Source organism: Sciurus vulgaris (genome assembly GCF_902686455.1).
Source record: "Sciurus vulgaris genome assembly, chromosome: 3".
NCBI lineage: Eukaryota > Metazoa > Chordata > Mammalia > Rodentia > Sciuridae > Sciurus > Sciurus vulgaris.
In genome coordinates, this window is record NC_136463.1 from 91,276,662 (window position 1) to 91,293,941 (window position 17,280).

General features: G+C 35.3%; 1 protein-coding gene across 1 annotated transcript in view; it reads right to left on the reverse strand.

Annotated features, from left to right (window-relative positions):
* The window catches only part of MCM6 (minichromosome maintenance complex component 6), a 51,254-nt gene that overhangs the window by 23,413 nt on the left and 10,561 nt on the right, over positions 1-17,280 (reverse strand). The window contains exons 4-8 of the mRNA XM_079135624.1: positions 15,928-16,177; positions 13,442-13,607; positions 13,026-13,171; positions 11,770-11,920; positions 3,039-3,180 (exon numbers count right to left, since the gene is read on the reverse strand). Coding sequence (XP_078991750.1) covers positions 3,039-3,180; positions 11,770-11,920; positions 13,026-13,171; positions 13,442-13,607; positions 15,928-16,177 — 855 coding nt within the window. The remainder of the gene's footprint in view (positions 1-3,038; positions 3,181-11,769; positions 11,921-13,025; positions 13,172-13,441; positions 13,608-15,927; positions 16,178-17,280) is intronic.

The following is a 17,280-nucleotide window of genomic DNA, read 5'->3' on the forward strand; positions in this document are numbered from 1 at the left end:
AATTTGTATGGAAACTCAAAAGCCCCTAAATAAGCTAAAACAACCTAGAAAAAGAACAGAATTAGAAGATTCATACTTCCCAATTTATAACCAACATGCTATAGTCAAGACAGCATGGCACTGGCCTCAGACATAGGAATTACTGGAATATAACTGAAAAAGATGTTTACATTTATGGTTAAGTTGATTTTCCATTAAGATTGCCAAAACAATTCAATAGGGAAAGAACAGTCTTGGTGTTAGGACAACTGGATATCCATATGTAAAAGAAAAAAATTGGACATGCCTTATACAAAAAACAACTCAAAATGTAAAGACCTAAATTTAAGAGCTAAAACTAAAAGAGGAAAAATTGAAAGCAGAGTCTCAGATACTCTGAATACCAACTTTCATTAAAGCATTATTTACAACAGAAGGTAGCCAAAACTGAAATGTCCATCAGTGAATGAAGAGATAAAAAAGAAAATGTGATGTGTAAACCACACAAACATACAAAATGGAAAATTACTTAGCCTTAAAAGGACATTCTGACACATGCTCTGGCATGGATAAACCTTGAAGATGTTATACTACATAAAATAAGCTAGACACAAAAGGACAAAATCTATATGATTCCACTTACATGAAATATCTAAAATATTAAATTCAGAGATAGAAAGTAGAATGGTGGTTGCTGGAAGCTAAGGGAATTGGAGAAAGGACAGCTATTGTTTAATGGATACCAAGTTTCAGTTTGGAAAGATGAAAAAAATCCTAGAAATGGATGGATGGTGGTGATGGATGCACAATGTGAATGCACTTAATGCCACTGAACTGTAAACTAAAAATGTTTAAAATGGTAACTTTTATGTACTTATCACAATTAAAAAAAAAAAAAGGGCAAGAAAAAATCCTTTTAAATGAGTGTTCACAACACTATAAAAGTCAAAGAGTAGAAATAACTCAAATATCTGAGCAATGAATAAATTAAATGTGGTATATCCATAACGATGGAATATTATTCAGCAATAAAAGGAAATGAAATACTGATTCCTATTAAAAAGTAGCTAAACCTTGAAAACTTATATGCTAAGTGGGAAGATGCTAGTCACAAAAGACCACATATTATGTGACTCCATTTACACAAAATGTACAGATAGAGACAATGAAGTATACTGAAAATTGCCTGTTTCTACAGGGGAGAACAGGGAGTGACTACTGATGGAAACAATTTCGTTTTGAGTAATGAAAATGTTCTAGTCTTAGTTCAATTATGGTTGTACAATCCTGTAAGTATACTAGAAGAATTGCATGATACACTTTAAAGGGGTGAATTTCTGACACACAAATGATATCACTATAAGGATGCTAAAAAACTTACTACATATCAAAGACCCAAGACAATCATACACAAACTACTGTTATCCGAGGCAACATTATAGCATATCTTTTTTTTTTTTTTGGCAGGGAGAATGGGGGGAATAAAAAGAGAAAAACAATTATTTTTAGCATAGGACTATTACCTTCAAATGTAAAACCCAGTCTCAGGGCTGGGGATGCAGCTCAAGTGGTAGAGGGCTTGTCTAGCAAGCACAAGGCCCTGGGTGTGATCCCCAGCATGACAAAAATAAAACAAAACCCAAGTCAATGATATTCTTTAAGGGAATATTTAATCATAAAATGTCAAAGGAACTAAAAATGTTCTAATATAGTACCAGGTTACAAATTTCCTAAACAGATATAGGAAAGACATCTTGACGTAGTATGAAGAGCAAGCACATGCTTTGCAGGCAAATATATCTGAATTTTAATATGCATGGCACAGTTACTTGTCACCTATGAGAAGCTGGGCAAGATACTAAGGCTGAGTTTAGTTTGCCTCCCTGAAAAAAAGAGGATAGCATCACATGCTTAAATACATACAGCCAAAATAAGAAATAATATACATATACAGCACCATGAACATATCAAATGTTCAGAAATAAACTTTATTTTAAACTATTTTTTTATTTTTTAAGTTGGTATATTATATTTGTATATAATGGCAAGATTCACTGTTACATATTCATAAATGCACACTATGTAATAATACAATCTGGCCATTATCATTTCCCAGTATTTCCCCTTTCCCTCCCAACTACTTAAGAGTCCCTTGCTTCTACTGCACTGATCTTTGTTTGATTTTCACTAAAGCTATTTATTAAAAGTTTGACAGTAACTAAGTACTTATGATAGCTTTTTTTTTTTTTGCGGTGCTGGGGATTTGAACCCAGGACCTTGTGCTTGTGAGGCAAGTACTCTACCAACTGAGCTATATCCCCAGCCCCTTATGATAGCTTTTAAAAATTAAATTGCTAAAGTAGTATGCATGCTGATAAGATTAGCAGAAATTATCTCCCAGCATCGTTTTTGGAAAGTCTGTCCTGTTTAAGAAACTTAAAAGATGTCTGGTTGGGCATGGTGATGCACATATGTAATCCAAGTGATTTGGGAGGCTCAGGCAGAAGGATCCCAAGTTCAAGGATAGTCTCAGTAAAATTAGCAAGACCCTGTTCTCAAATAAAAAACTAAAAAGGGCTGGAGATGTGGCCCAGTGGTTGAATGCTCCTGGGGTTCAATTTTCAGTACAAAAAAACCAAAACAAACAAAAAAAACTTCCACAAACATGTGAAAATAAACATGGAAAACTTTAGTGTAAATTAAAATGTCATGTGACTTACAATAATAAAAATATAAATTTATATATTTAAAGGTTTTTATACAAAGATCATGTATACAAAAATATAGAAAGATTTAAGAGTTCTATGTAGGATTCAGGCATTTTTTTTCCCATATCAAAAAACTATAAACTGTTATACCCTATCCTAAAAGTTAATTTTTAATACTATTTAATCAATGAGTGTTATATACACAAGAGTCATAATTTATACTCATCACACTAACACTGTATTAGTTAGTTAGTGTAACACTAACACTGAATACACTGACTGTATTCTTGGTAGCACAGCAAGCCTGGAACTACACAAAGTTTTTCTTGTACTACTTCAAGCAAAACTTACTTGAGAAATTGGCTCTTGGCTGTACTTGGATCACCAACAATGCAAACATTTATATCCCCTCGAAGAGAGGTCCCTTCTCCTGTTGTCTTTGGAACACCACCAAAAAGCATCAACAGAACACCCCGTTTTACTTCATCATTGCCTGAAATGAAAAGTAGTTAGATAAAAACTCATCTTTAGACATAAAAGGAAACAATTCCAAAGAAAACTACAAAGGTGTATTTACCAACGAAAAGGCAGAAACAACTGAAGCAATAGCAAAACAGGCAAAAACACCTGGTTTCTGATCTTGGTTCCTGTTCTGTGGACTTACCCAGCAACTGCTCCAATGTATTCTCATAATGTCTTAAGTGCCCCTGTGCACAGTCCTAAGAGCCTTAAACCCTTAAAGATCTCTGTCTGTAAATGAACTATTTCCATCAAATTTACTAATTGGTTTTTGGTGGTGCTAGGGATTAAACCCAGAGCCTTGTACAGGTTAAGCAAGCACTCTATCACTGAGATACATCCCCAGCCCATTTGCTGGTTCTCTCCAGTTACATTAAGGTTTTTTTGTTTGCTTGTTTTATTTTTAAATTTATTTGTTCTTTTTAGTTATACATGATGGTAGAACGTATTTTGACATACACGGGATGTAACTTCCCGTTCTTTTGGCTATACACAATGTTGTGTATTCATATACAAACAGGTTGTGTATTCACATATGAACACAATTCATTCATTCTACTGTCTTTCCTATTTCTCACTTCCCCCATGTCGAATACAGTGAACCTCCACTCCCCTACTACCCTCTGCCTATTGTAAGTTAGAATCCACATATCAGAGAGAGCATTTAGTCTTTGATTTTTTGGGGACTGGCTTATTTTGCTTAGCATGGTAATCTTTAGCTCCACCCATTTACTGGCAAAAGCCATAATTCCATTCTTCTTTATGGCTGAGTAATATTCCATTGTTATATGTACCACATTTTCTTTATCCATTCATCTGTTGAAAAGCACCTAGGTTGGTTCCATAGCTTAGCTATTTTAAATTGAGCTGCTATTAACAATGATGTGGCTGAGTCACTGTAGTATGGTTCTTTCTGATGGGAGCTCTGATTTTAAGGCATTTGAGTATAGCAAGGAGCAGGATAACTGGGTCAAATAGTGGAGCCATTTCAAATTTTTTTTAGGAATCTCCATACTGCTTTCTAGAGTGATTGCACCAATTTGCAATCCCACCAGCAATGTACCAGTGTATCTTTTCCCCGCCACATCCTCACCAACATTTACTGTTACTTGCGTTCTTGATAAGTACCATTCTGACTGGAGTGAAAGGAAATCTCAGTGTAATTTTAATTTGTGTTTCTCTAATTGCTAGTGATATAACAAGGGAACAAAATGGCAAACCAACCAAGATGTTCCAACAATAGAATCCACAAACACTGTAGAAGAAATGTCAGAGAAGGAATTTAGAAAATACATAATTAGATTGAAATAAAAGATGATATCACAGAAAAAGAACCAGAGGTTTTAAAAAGGAATCAAGCAGAAATCCTTGAAATGATGGAATAATCAATATTAAAAATTCAATGGAAAGTATTATCAACATACTAAACCACTTGGAAGACAGAACCTCAGACAATGAAGACAAAATACATACTCTTGAAAATAAAGCCAACTCCTCAGAGAAGTTGGTAAGAAACCATGAACAGAACTTCCAAGAAATATGGGATAACATGAAAGACCAAATTTAAGATTTATCAGAACAGATGAAGGTGTGGAGATACAAACCAAAGGAATGCACAATCTTTTCAATGACATAACATTAGAAAACTTCCCAAATCTAAAGAATGAAATTGGAAAATCAAGTACAAGAGGCTTACAGGACCCCAAATGTACAATATTACAGTAGACCCACACCAGGAACATTATAATGAGAATGACTAACATACACAACAAAGACAGAATTTTAAAGGCTGCAAGAGAAAAAAACAATTACATGTGGGGAAAAACCAATTAGAATTTCTCAACCAACACCCTCAATGCCAGGAGGTCCAGGAATACCTTTATCAAGCCCAGGAAAATAAAATGAATGCCAACTGAGAGCTTTATATCCGGCATAATTAAGCTTCAGATTTGAAGATGAAATAAAAACCTTCCATGATAAATAGAAGTTTAAAGAATTCACAACTAAAAAGGCTACATTCTCAGCAAAATATTCCATGAGGGGGAAATGGAAAAAACAAAACAAACAAACAAACAAACAAACAAAAAAACCACCAATGAAAACCAGCAAAGGGAGGAACTACACTAAAGGAATAGTCAATCAAAGGAGAAACTAAGCTAAAAACCAAAAATAAACTGAAATGACTGGGAATACAAATCATATCTCAATAATAACCCTGAATGTTAATGGTCTAAATTCATCAAAAGACATAGACTGGCAGATTGAATTAAAAAAAAAAAAAAAAAAAAAAAAAAAATTCCAACAATACAGTGTTTTCAAGAGATTCATCTCCTAAGAAAAGACATCCACAGACTGAAGGTGAAAGGTTGGGAAAAAAAAATATATCACATGGACTACGTAAACAAGTAGGAATTCCCATCCTCATATCAGATAATGTGGACTTCAAAGTTAGTCAGAAGGGGTAAAGAAGGACATTTCACACTGCTTAAGGAAATCATATATCAACAAGACATAACAATTATAAATATGCCCCAAACAATGGAGCATCTACATACATCAAACAAATCCTTCTCAATTTCAAGAATCAAATAGACTACAACGCAATAATACTGGGGTGACTTTAACACACCTCTCTCACCAGTGAATAGATCTTCCAAACAAAAACTAAACAAAGTTTAGAATTAAATAATACAATCAATGATTTAGACTTAACAGACATATTTGGAGCATTTCATATATCGACGATCGAATATGCTTTCTTCTCAGCAGCACATGGACCATTATCTAAAATAGACCACAAAGCAACTCTCAGCAAATACAAAAATAGAAATACAACCCTGCATTCTATCAGATCATAATGGAATGAAACCAGAAATTAATGATAAAATTAAAAATAGAAGCTACTCCAACACCTGGAGACTAAACAGCAGCCTGTGTAATGATGAACAGATAAAAGAAGAAAATGAAGAGGAAATAAAAAATACTTAGAGGTAAATGAGAACACCGATACAACATATCAAAATATCCGGGATGCTATGAAGGCAGTGCTAAGAGGAAAGTTCACTGTATCGAGCTCATACATTAAAACAAAAAGTCAACAAATAAATGATCTAATATTACATCTCAAGGCCCTAGAAAAAGAAGAACAAATCAACACCAAAAGCAGCACAAGACAGGAAATAATTAAAATCAGAGCTGAAATTAATGAAATTGAAACAAAAGAAACAATTCAAAAAACTGACAAAACAAAAAGTTGGTTCTTTGAACAAATAAATAAAATTGACAAACCCTTAGCCACACTAACAAAGAGAAAGAGAGAGAAAAATTACTAAAATTTGTGATGAAAAAGGAAATATCATACTACCGAAATACAGAAGAAAATTAGAAACTATTTTGAAAATTTATACTCCGATAAGTAGAAAAACTTGAAGACATCAAAAAACTTCTAGACATACGATCTACCCAGACTGATGCAGGAGGACATACACAATTTAAACAGATCGATTTCAAGCAATGAAACAGATGATGCCATCAAAAGCCTACTAACCAAGAACAGCCCAGAACCAGAAGGGATTCTCAGCCAAGCTCTACAAACCTTCAAAGAATTAACACTCCTCAAATTATTCCATGAAATAGAAAAGGAGAGAACCCTTCCAAAGTCATTCTATGAAGCTAGTATCACCCTGGTATCAAAAACCTGATATCAAGACACATCAAGGAAAGGAAACTTCAGACTAATACTGCTGATGAACACAGATGCAAAAATTCTCAATAAAATTCTGGCACATCACAAAAAAACATATAAAAGACAGTGCACCATGATCAAGTGGGGTTCATCCCTGGGATGCAAGATTTGTTCAACATATGGAAATCGATAAATGTAACACATCAAATCAACAGACCTAAAGGCAAGAATCATGATTACCTCAATAGATACAGAAAAAGCATTAGACAAAATACAGCACCTCTTCATGTTCAAAACACTAAAAAAACAAGGAAGAGTAGGAACATACCTCAACATTGTAAAAGCTATCTATACTAAGCCCATGGCCAACATCATTCTAAATGGAGAAAAATTGAAAGCATTTCCTTTAAAAATTAGAACAAGACAGGAATGCCCTCTTTCACCACTTCTATTCAACACATCATCCTTGAAATTAGCCAGAGCAATCAGAGAGATGAAAGAAATGAAAGGAATAGGAATTGGAAAAGAACTCAAACCATCACTATTTGCTGAGGACATGATTCTATATTTGGAAAATCCAAAAAACATCTAGAACTCATAAATGAACTCAGCAAAGTAGCAGGATATAAAATCAATACCCATAAATCAAATACATTTCTATACAGAAGTGACAAATCCACTGCAAGAGAAATCAGGGAAACTACCCCATTCACAAAAGCCTCAAAAAGAAGAAGATACAGAGACAAACCCACATAAATATGGTCATCTCATACTAGACAAAGGTGCCAAAAATATACACTGGAGAAAAGACAACCTATTCAACAAATGGTGCTGGGAAAACTGGAAAACCATATGTAACAAAACAAAATTAAACCTCTCTCAAACTACACAAAAATCAACTCAAAGTACATCAAAGACTTAGGCACTAGAACAGAGACCCTGTAGCTAATAGAAGAAAAAGTAGGCCCAAATCTGCATCATGTTGGCTTAGGACCTGACTTCCTCAACAAGACTTGTAAAGCTTAAGAAGTAAAATTTTAAGCATCAATAAATGGGATGGATTCAAACTAAAAAGCTTCTCCTCAGCAAAGGAAACAATTATGTGAAGAGAGAGCCTACAGACTGACAGAAAATCTTTACCACATGTACCTCAGATAGAGCACTAATCTCAAAAAGATTAAGAACTCAAAAAACTTAACACCAGAAAAACAAATAACCCAATCAATAAATGGGCTAAGGAACTGAATAGACACTTCACAGAAGAAATATAATCAACAAATGTATGAAAAAATGTTCAACATCTTTAGCAATTAGAGAAGTGCAAATCAAAACTATACTAAGATTTTATCTCATGCCAGTCAGAATGGCAATTATCAAAAATACAAGCAATAATAAGTGTTGGCCAGGATGTGGGGAAAAAGGTACACTCACACATTGCTGATTGGACTGCAGATTGGTGCAACCACTTTGGAAAGCAGTATGGAGATTTCTAAGAAAACTTGGAATGTAACCACCATTTGACCCAGTTATCCCACTCCTTGGTTTATACCCAAAGGACTTAAAATCAGCAAGTGACACAGTCACATGGAAGTTTACAGCAGCTCAATTCACAATAGCTCAACTACAGAACAAACCTAGATGTCCTTCAACAGATGAACGGATAAAGAAAATGTGGTACATATACACAATGGAATATTATTCAGCCTTAAAGAAGAATGAAATTACGGCATTTGCAGGTAAATGGAACTAGAGAATATCATGCTAAGTGAAACAAGCCAATCCCAAAAAATCCAAAGGCTGAAGTTTTCTCTGATAAAAAGATGTTGATTCATAGTGGGGGTTGGGTACAGAAGAATGAAGGAACTTTGGATTATGCAGAGGGGAGTCAAGGGAGGGGTGGCAGAGATGGGAAGGACGGTAGAATGAGAAAGACATTATTACCCTGCATACATGTATGAAAAAAAATTTTTTTAAAAGAAAAAAACTACACAACACTGAAGAAAGAAATTGAAAACTACTTTAGAAGATGGAAGGATTTCCCATGTTCTTGGATAGGCAGAATTAATACTGTCAAAATGTCCATACTACCAAAAGCACTATACAGATTTAATGCAATTCTTACTAAGGTTCCAATGACATTCTTCATAGAAATAGAAAAAGTAGTTGTGGAATTCGTTTGGAAAAATAAGAGGCCCAGAATAGACACAGCAGTCCTCACTGAGAAAAGTGAAGTAAGAGGCATCACAAAACCAGATGTTAAATTATACTCTAGAGCTATAGTAACAAAAACAGCATGATATTGGAACCAAAACAGACGTAAAGACCAATAGTACAAAATAGAAGACACAGAGAGAAACCATATAAATGGGTTCTCATACTAGACAAAGGCAACATAAAAATACATTGGAGAAAAGATAGCCTATTCAACAAATGGTGCTAGGAAAACTTGAAATCCACACGTAACAAAACAAAATTAGACCCCTAACTCTCATCCTGCGCAAAACTCTAAGTTGATCAAGGACATAGGGATCAGAGCAGAGACCCTGTGCCTACTACAAGAAAAAGTGGGCCCAAATCTCCACAATGTTGGCTTACGAGCCTAATTTCTCAATAAAATGTCTAAAGTGCAAAAAGTAAAATCAAGATCAATAAAAGGGTGATATCAAACTACAAAGCTTTTTCACAGCAAAGGAAACAAGAATGTGACAAGAGCCTAAAGAATGGGAGAAAATCTTTGCCACCTACACCTCAGAGCATTTATCTCCAGGATATATAAAGAACTCAAAAAGAGAAAATCTTTGCCACCTACACTCAGAGCATTAATCTCCAGGATATATAAAGAACTCAAAAAACCCCAAATAGCCCAATCAATAAATGGACAAAGGAAATGGACACTTCACAGAAGTATAAATGGTCCATAAAGAGTTTTAAGACATTTCTTTTGTATCTAGAGTGACCAGTATGAAATAAATAATGCTAACTGAACTAATAGGGAATATAAAATTCTGAATACAAATTGCAGCTGCTTCTAAACTTGAACTCCACCAAAAAAAAAAAAAAAAAATGCTAGGCTACTTTATATAAATCATTCCATAAAATCAGAAAATTAAAAATCCATCCCACAGGTTGGGCTCACACCTTTAATCCCAGCAATGCTGGAGGAGAGAAACTTACTCATCTTGAGATTTCAGCCTCAACAATTTGGTGAGTCCCCAGGGGATCATAGTGGGGGTTGAGAAATGTCTATAGGTCAGTAGCAGAATGACCAAGTTCAATCACCAGTACAAGGGGGAAAATCCATTCCATGAACTTACTTCTCTGACTTATATGAAAGAAAATGTGTTGAGGGTGTGGTGGTTTTAAACACACCACAAATTCTTTGACACTCCTCATTTTAAGAGATGGAACCCAAATCACCTCCCTTTGAGTGTAGGTGATACAAAAGAAATGTCTTAAAACTCTTAATGGATCAATCGTATTTCTTCTGTGAAGTGTCCAGTTCCTTTGCCCATTTATTGACTGGGTTGTTTTTTTGGTGTCTTTTGAGTTCTTTATATATCCTGGAGACATATAATGCCGTGAGATGCAGGAGGCAAAGATTTAGTGACTTCATTTTAACAAATTCATATTGTGGAAATGAAGAACTAGAATTCCTGAGACTCGGTCTTAGGTGGCATTTTGCTTCCTCCTTGCCTTGCTCTCTTGGATCATGTGCTCTGGAAGAAGCAAGCTGCTGTATTGTGAAGATAGTTAAATGGCCCTACTGGATAGATTCATGTGGTAAGGAACTGACATGGCCAGTTAACAACTAGCACTAACTGATAAGTCATCTGAGCAAGCCCCCACTAGCCCCAGTCAAGACTTCAGATGATTACAGTCCCTGTTGACATCCTAACTGCAACCTCATGATGGAAGACCCTGAACCAGCACCCTCACCTAAGGCTCTCCCAGATTATTGATCCATGGACTATCAAAATAATATTTACTGTTTCAAGTCACTAAATTTTGGAGTTCTGTGGCAAGAGATTAACTTGTGGGGTAGGGGGGAGCAGCATAAAAATGTTGACACCCACTACCTATATGCGAGGACACTCTAAAATCCATGAAGGATTAATATAAAAGGGTTCATTGTCCCACTGACCAAAAAGGGGAAAAAAAGGTTAATTTAAAACATACAACCAAGAGAAATATCCAAAGGAAGGCAGGAATAGATGAATTCAAGGATAAAACTTCAGGCCCCCAAATTTATTCATGTCCTTCAACACACAAAGGGATATAATGACTAAGAGCAGCTGGCAACCAAGAGACAGGAAAATACAAAAGAAATTGCCAAAGGCATAGATAATACAAATAACCAAAAACATGATACAATCTCTGTCTATAAATCTTAGTAAAGCAAGACCAGCCTAGTCTAGTGTATTGGAATATACTTAAATGCAGTTTGGCCAGCAGGCCAGAAAAACATTAAATGACTTTCTTCTCAAATTGTGGTAAAAGATACATAACAAAATTTACCACTGTAACCCTTTTTAAGCAGGTAGTTCAAGGGCATAAAGTACTTTGAGTAAGTTACTGTTACCCCTTTCCAGAATTTTTTCAAGGTCCCAAACGGACACTCTATTCTTTAAAAATCTGTCCATTTCCTTCAAGTACCCCCAGTCCCTGATAACCTCTATTCTATTTTGTCACTATGAATCTGCTGATTACTAGAATGTCTAGATTGCATGTGAAATTGTATTTGTCCTTTTGTCAATGACCCCTTCTAAGCCCACTAAAGAACTTTCGTGATCTGATCTATGCACTTTAAGAAATTATGTGTTGCTCTTTGTAATAATTAGTTTGATTTCAAGTTTGTGCACAAATAGATATAACTCTTACCATGTATAGTAGGAAACAGGCTGGTACAAAGATTGTGATATAGATTTTTATCTTGACTCATTTCAAACACTTTCTCCCACTCTTTCACAGTCATTTGGTTCTTAATACTCTCAGCTGTCTGTTCCTCATCTCTGAGCTCTTTCCCTCCAAACTAAGAGGTGGAGAAAAAAAGGAAAATATATTAATATAGAAGCAGCCAAAACAGTATAAAGGTTTTAAATCACTACAAGCAAAATATAGCTCAGAAGGCCAACTTCACAATTTATCAATTAAAAAGATTAAAAAAAAAAAGGCAAAAATCAAGGTGGGCGGGCATGTTGGCACAAGTCTGTAATCCCAGCTATTTGGGAGGGTGAGGCAGGAGGATTACAAATTGGAGGCCAGCCCGAGCAATTAACAAGACCCTGTCTCAAAATAAAAACAAAAATTGGCTGGGATGTAATTCAGTGGTAGAATACTTAACTAGTATATGAGGTCATGGGTTTGAGCCCCAGCACCACAGAAAACACCCCAAAACAAAAACTCCCTAAACTAGTAAGCTTTAGTTAAAGAAATTACTTAAGGTTTTGACATTTGTCCAGTGAGCTAAAAAGAAAAAAGAAAAAAAAGCTACCACCATTTTTTATAGGCCTCTATAAATGTATCTGGATGCTCAAGAGATGAGACATAGTTGAATGTTAGTTACTGATATGAAGAAGAAAATGAAATCACAGAATACCATATTCTTTCCTCTTTTTTAATAGTAGATTATTTCCCATTCTTTTTTGGACTGGACTATTCTTTCCAAACTCTTTCCCATTCAAGACACAGAATCAGCTCAACTGAACAATACTGCCCGTAATTCACCACTCTCAGAAATAGCAATTTACTTTACTTCCCAAGTTACTAAATCTTTTCCTCAGCACTTCCTACAGGGAGCACATCAGAGGAACAATGATACTTATATAAAATTAAAAACATGGCCATTATACTCAAACTGTATAAAAACAATAAGGCTTTTCCTCAAGGTCAGAAAGACATGAAAAGATTTGGTTTTAATAATCATTGTCAACCCAACCCTTTAGACTTTTTATCACTAACTAGATAACTCAGATGTTTCAGACGCATATTAAATTGCAGCAGCCTCAAGGGAGCTCTTTGTCAAGCTCTGTCATTTTATTAAGATTCACCATGAGGTACATAGTTCAGTGTTAAGAGTATTTGCCTAGCATGTGCAAGACCCTGGGTTCAATCCCCAGCATGCAAAAAAGACTTACCCTTGGGTTGGTTGGCGAAACACAACAGGCAAGAAAGACCAGCCTATAAGACAGGTCCCTAACACCAAGGGCCCGGAGCCCTCTAATGCCTTCTGTCTCATATCCATCAACACCACTGACACGGGAATTTGTTTCTGCACGTGCTCCTGAACAATTAAACAATTAAAGAAAGGCCATTTCAAATACTGTAGGTTCTAGGAAGCAATACTGCTCAAATAAATCAGTTATAAATATGATTTTCTTATAAACTTTGAAAACTTTCAGAACAGCATATTTTATAGGAAAATCAATTATTTATTCTCATCACACTTCCTTATTCATCCTTTGATTGGCAGCCAAAAAGATAAGAAGAGAAGCTAGATACCTTGTAGATCAGGTAACCAAAAATTTGTTAAATTTGAACCATAGATTACCACCTGGTGTGCTAAGCTTGGAGACATCCGGCACTACAATCAGTGTCCCTGTAAAGTCACACTTGTCACCAGCTTGGGCTGATTCCACAGCTTCGGCCCTCAAGATTACTTCTAAACTGCGGGGGATACTTCCTCGGGGAAGCTCAGCTTGAGTCTCCTGAATACGAACCTATAACAAAGGTAAACAGCCAAGAATAAGAAGAGATCCCTTTCATGCACTATGTAATCTAAATCAAATGTCACAAATACTGGCAAAATTCTAAACTATCTTACTCTTTGTGACTTTTGACGTGTCCCAACTTTCATCTTAAAATTCTCTACCCAAAAACAAAGAAATCAAAATCAAAAACTCTACCCTAAAATTCCTTGGATTACCTCTACTAAAACTTTACTTAAAGACAAACATTTATTCTTATTAAAAAATATTTCCCTGCTGGGCACCGTGGTGCACACCTGTAATCCCAGAATCGCGGGAGGCTGAGGCAGCAGGAGGATTGAGAGTTTAAAGACAGCCTCAGCAAAAGTAACTCAGTGAGACCCTGTCTCTAAATAAAATACAAAATAGGGCTGGGGATGTGGTTCAGTGGTCAAGTGCCCCTGAGTTCAATCCCTAGTAACAACAACAACAACAACAACAACAACAAAAACCTCTGTTCAAAATGACTATCATTGACTGGGTGCAGTGGTGCATGCCTATTAATAGTAGCTACTCAGGAGGCTGTGACAGGAGAATTCCAAATTCAGAAATTTGATTCAGCAACTTAGCAAGATCATATCCCCCCCCACACCAAAAATTCACCCCTGGATTCAATATCCAGTACAGTTAAAACAAAACAAAACATATAATATAAATATCTGTTGTTTCATCTTCTCCCTAAAACTTTTCAAAGAAATTTTATGAAACATTTCCAATATATTTCCATTTTATTTTTGGTACCAAGGATTGAACCTAAGGGTGCTTAACCAATGAACCACATCACTAGATTTTTTTGCTAAGTTGATTATTAGGACCTCACTATATTTGCTGAGGCTGGCCTCAAACTTGCTATTCTCCTGCATCAGTCTCCTGACTCAATGGGATTACAAGCATGCTCCAATTTACTTTTAAATCCTCTACCTCAAGCCACTGATCATTAACATTACTTATGTAGCTATACTTTTTTTTTTTTACAGTGGTGCTAGAGATTGAAACCAAGGCCTTGTGCATGCTAGGCAAGCACTCTACCAACTGAGCTATATCCCCATCCCCCATATTTTTTATTATAGTACTGAAAGTTGTAAACATTAAATAACTTCAAGGATAAATGTTTTAGCATTTACCTCTAAGAATAAAGACAATCTCTATGTAACCATACTGCCATTAATACAACCCAGAAGTAAACAGTACTTAATTCCATAAAATTACATAATCTCTCCTCTTATCTAGTCCATCTTCAATTGTTTTGAATTATCAAAATATCCTATATTACAGTTGAGGTTTTCCCCCTAAAATCTAGATTCATACTTCGATTATTATATCATCTTTGAAAACTATAAAGCATCTCTTACCCAAAGTTCTTGGTAGAACACAGGCTTCTTATAAACTGCCAGGTTAATATAAGAAAACTAAGGACTAAAAACTATTAAACAAAAAAACTAGTATTAATTATTTTACTCTGATCATTCTCCATTCTTGAGCTATTCAACTTTTTTGCATATTCCATATTGCATAAGTGCTACTGAGATTTGAGTTTCTTTTCATTCTTTTTTTTTTTGCGGTACTGGAGATCAAACTCAGGGCCTTGTGTTTGCGAGGCAAGCACTCTACCAGCTGAGCTATCTCTCCAGCCCTCTTTTCATTCTTATTATCATTTATCACCTCTTATCCAGATAATTGTAACTATCTACTAGTCCTGTTAAATACCATATATCACTGTCCCATTAAGCTTCCTTAAGAAACCAAAAACACTTATCTTCCCCACTAGACAGACCTAGGGGCTGGGGGACACAATTTAGTGGTATAATATTTGCCCTGGCTTCAATCCCCAGCAACACGGTCTAAGATGTAAAGATCTAATTATCTTCAAGCCTCATGTCAAATCATCTCTCAGATCATCTCCAATCTGACTCCTCTCCTACAATCATAATAATCCTCATTGCTTCCATGTTAGTCTGCTGAACTTTCACTCAGGCTTTCCCCCTTTCTATCTACCAAATTTAAAGTTATAATTTATACCAACAAGTTGCTAACTCCAAAGTTTTCTTAACTCCAGTTTATAATAATAGTTATTGGTTATTCCTTGACAAATTTTGTCACAATCTGAAGGAACTTCTAATCCAAGTTATTAAACTTCAAAACACAATTATATACTGACAATTAAAATTTACATTAAGAGTTTGTGGCTTAAATTTGAAGTCACTTTTAATGACTACAAATAAGCTATTGCAAGGGCCCAGGACTGAATTATTAGCATAGACTGAATCCAATCTAAACAGATGTAAGTAAATACCTTCTGAAAATCAACGAATCTTGATTTATTTGTATCCAACAAGAATCTCCTCCTGTTGGCACAAACTGGATTTCGGCAGATGTTTGGCTGTGTGTATTTGAACTGCTGTTCTACATCTTTGATCACTGTCTGACAGTCCAAGCACAAGAACGTTCCGCTCACAAGCTCTGGGTGAACTGGGTGAGTCCGTACCACTTGCCCACTGATTCGAGTGAGCAAACCAATTCTGGATGAGGTGAGTTCTCGAATTCTGTTTAAAGATAAATGTTTCATTAATAAATACTTACTTCTCAACTGCATTTTTTTGGTATCAGGGAATGAACCCAGGGTGCTTAAACACTGAGCCACATCCCCATCCTGTTTTATTTTTTAGTGTGAGACAGGGCCTCACTAATTTGCCAAGGCTGGCTTTGAACTTGGCATTCTTCTGCCTCCACCACCTCCTGAGTCACTGGGATTACAGACAAGTGTCACTGCACCCGGCTCAGCTTCTTAATATGGGAAATTAAAAAATTTTCTGTCTTAATGGAAGTATCCAATGTAAATTATCCTTGGCAGGAAAAACCAAATGACAATTTAGTGAACATGCCCATTCCTAAATTATATAACATACACGAACTCATGAAAAGATAAAAATGAGTATGAAAGGGCTGGGATTGTGGCTCAGTGATAGAGCACTCACCTAGCATGTTATGAGGCCCTGGGTTTGATCCTCAGCACCCCATAAAAATAAAGGTATTGTGTCCACCTATAACTAAAAAAATTAAAAAAAAAAAAAAAATGAAAAATTAAGTAAAACAAAGAAATGAAAATTAAGAATAGGACAATCCCATTGTTTTATATGCAAACACATCTTTTCCTTACCTACAATTTTTTTTTAAAAAAGTAATATTTTCATAACAAAGTTATCATGGGAAAAAACTTTATACTCAGAAGTTTAGAAACACTTTACCTCACAAATTCATTTTACATGAAATAATGTAATTTTAAAAGTGATTTTTGGAAGATTAAGGTTTCAAGACACATCACTTCAGCTTCTTTCAGTAAATTTATTCTTTTACTACTAAATGGATGTTTGAAAGTTATGACTTTAAGCTTTACAGTCCTAAGATTCATGCATTTCTGTAACCATTCTGTTTTCACATTTTCTCACTTAACCGATTTTTTTCCCCAAATTTCTTAAAAGGTGTTCTAAAATGTGATAATCTTCACTTCAGTTACTTCCTATTCCATCTCTAAAGGAAAACATGTTTCTCCAACACTAAACTTTCTGGGTAACTGGATGGAACTCTTTTAAAACACTTTTTTTTCTTCCTGATATCATATTTATTTATGTTTGCAAGTATATATTTA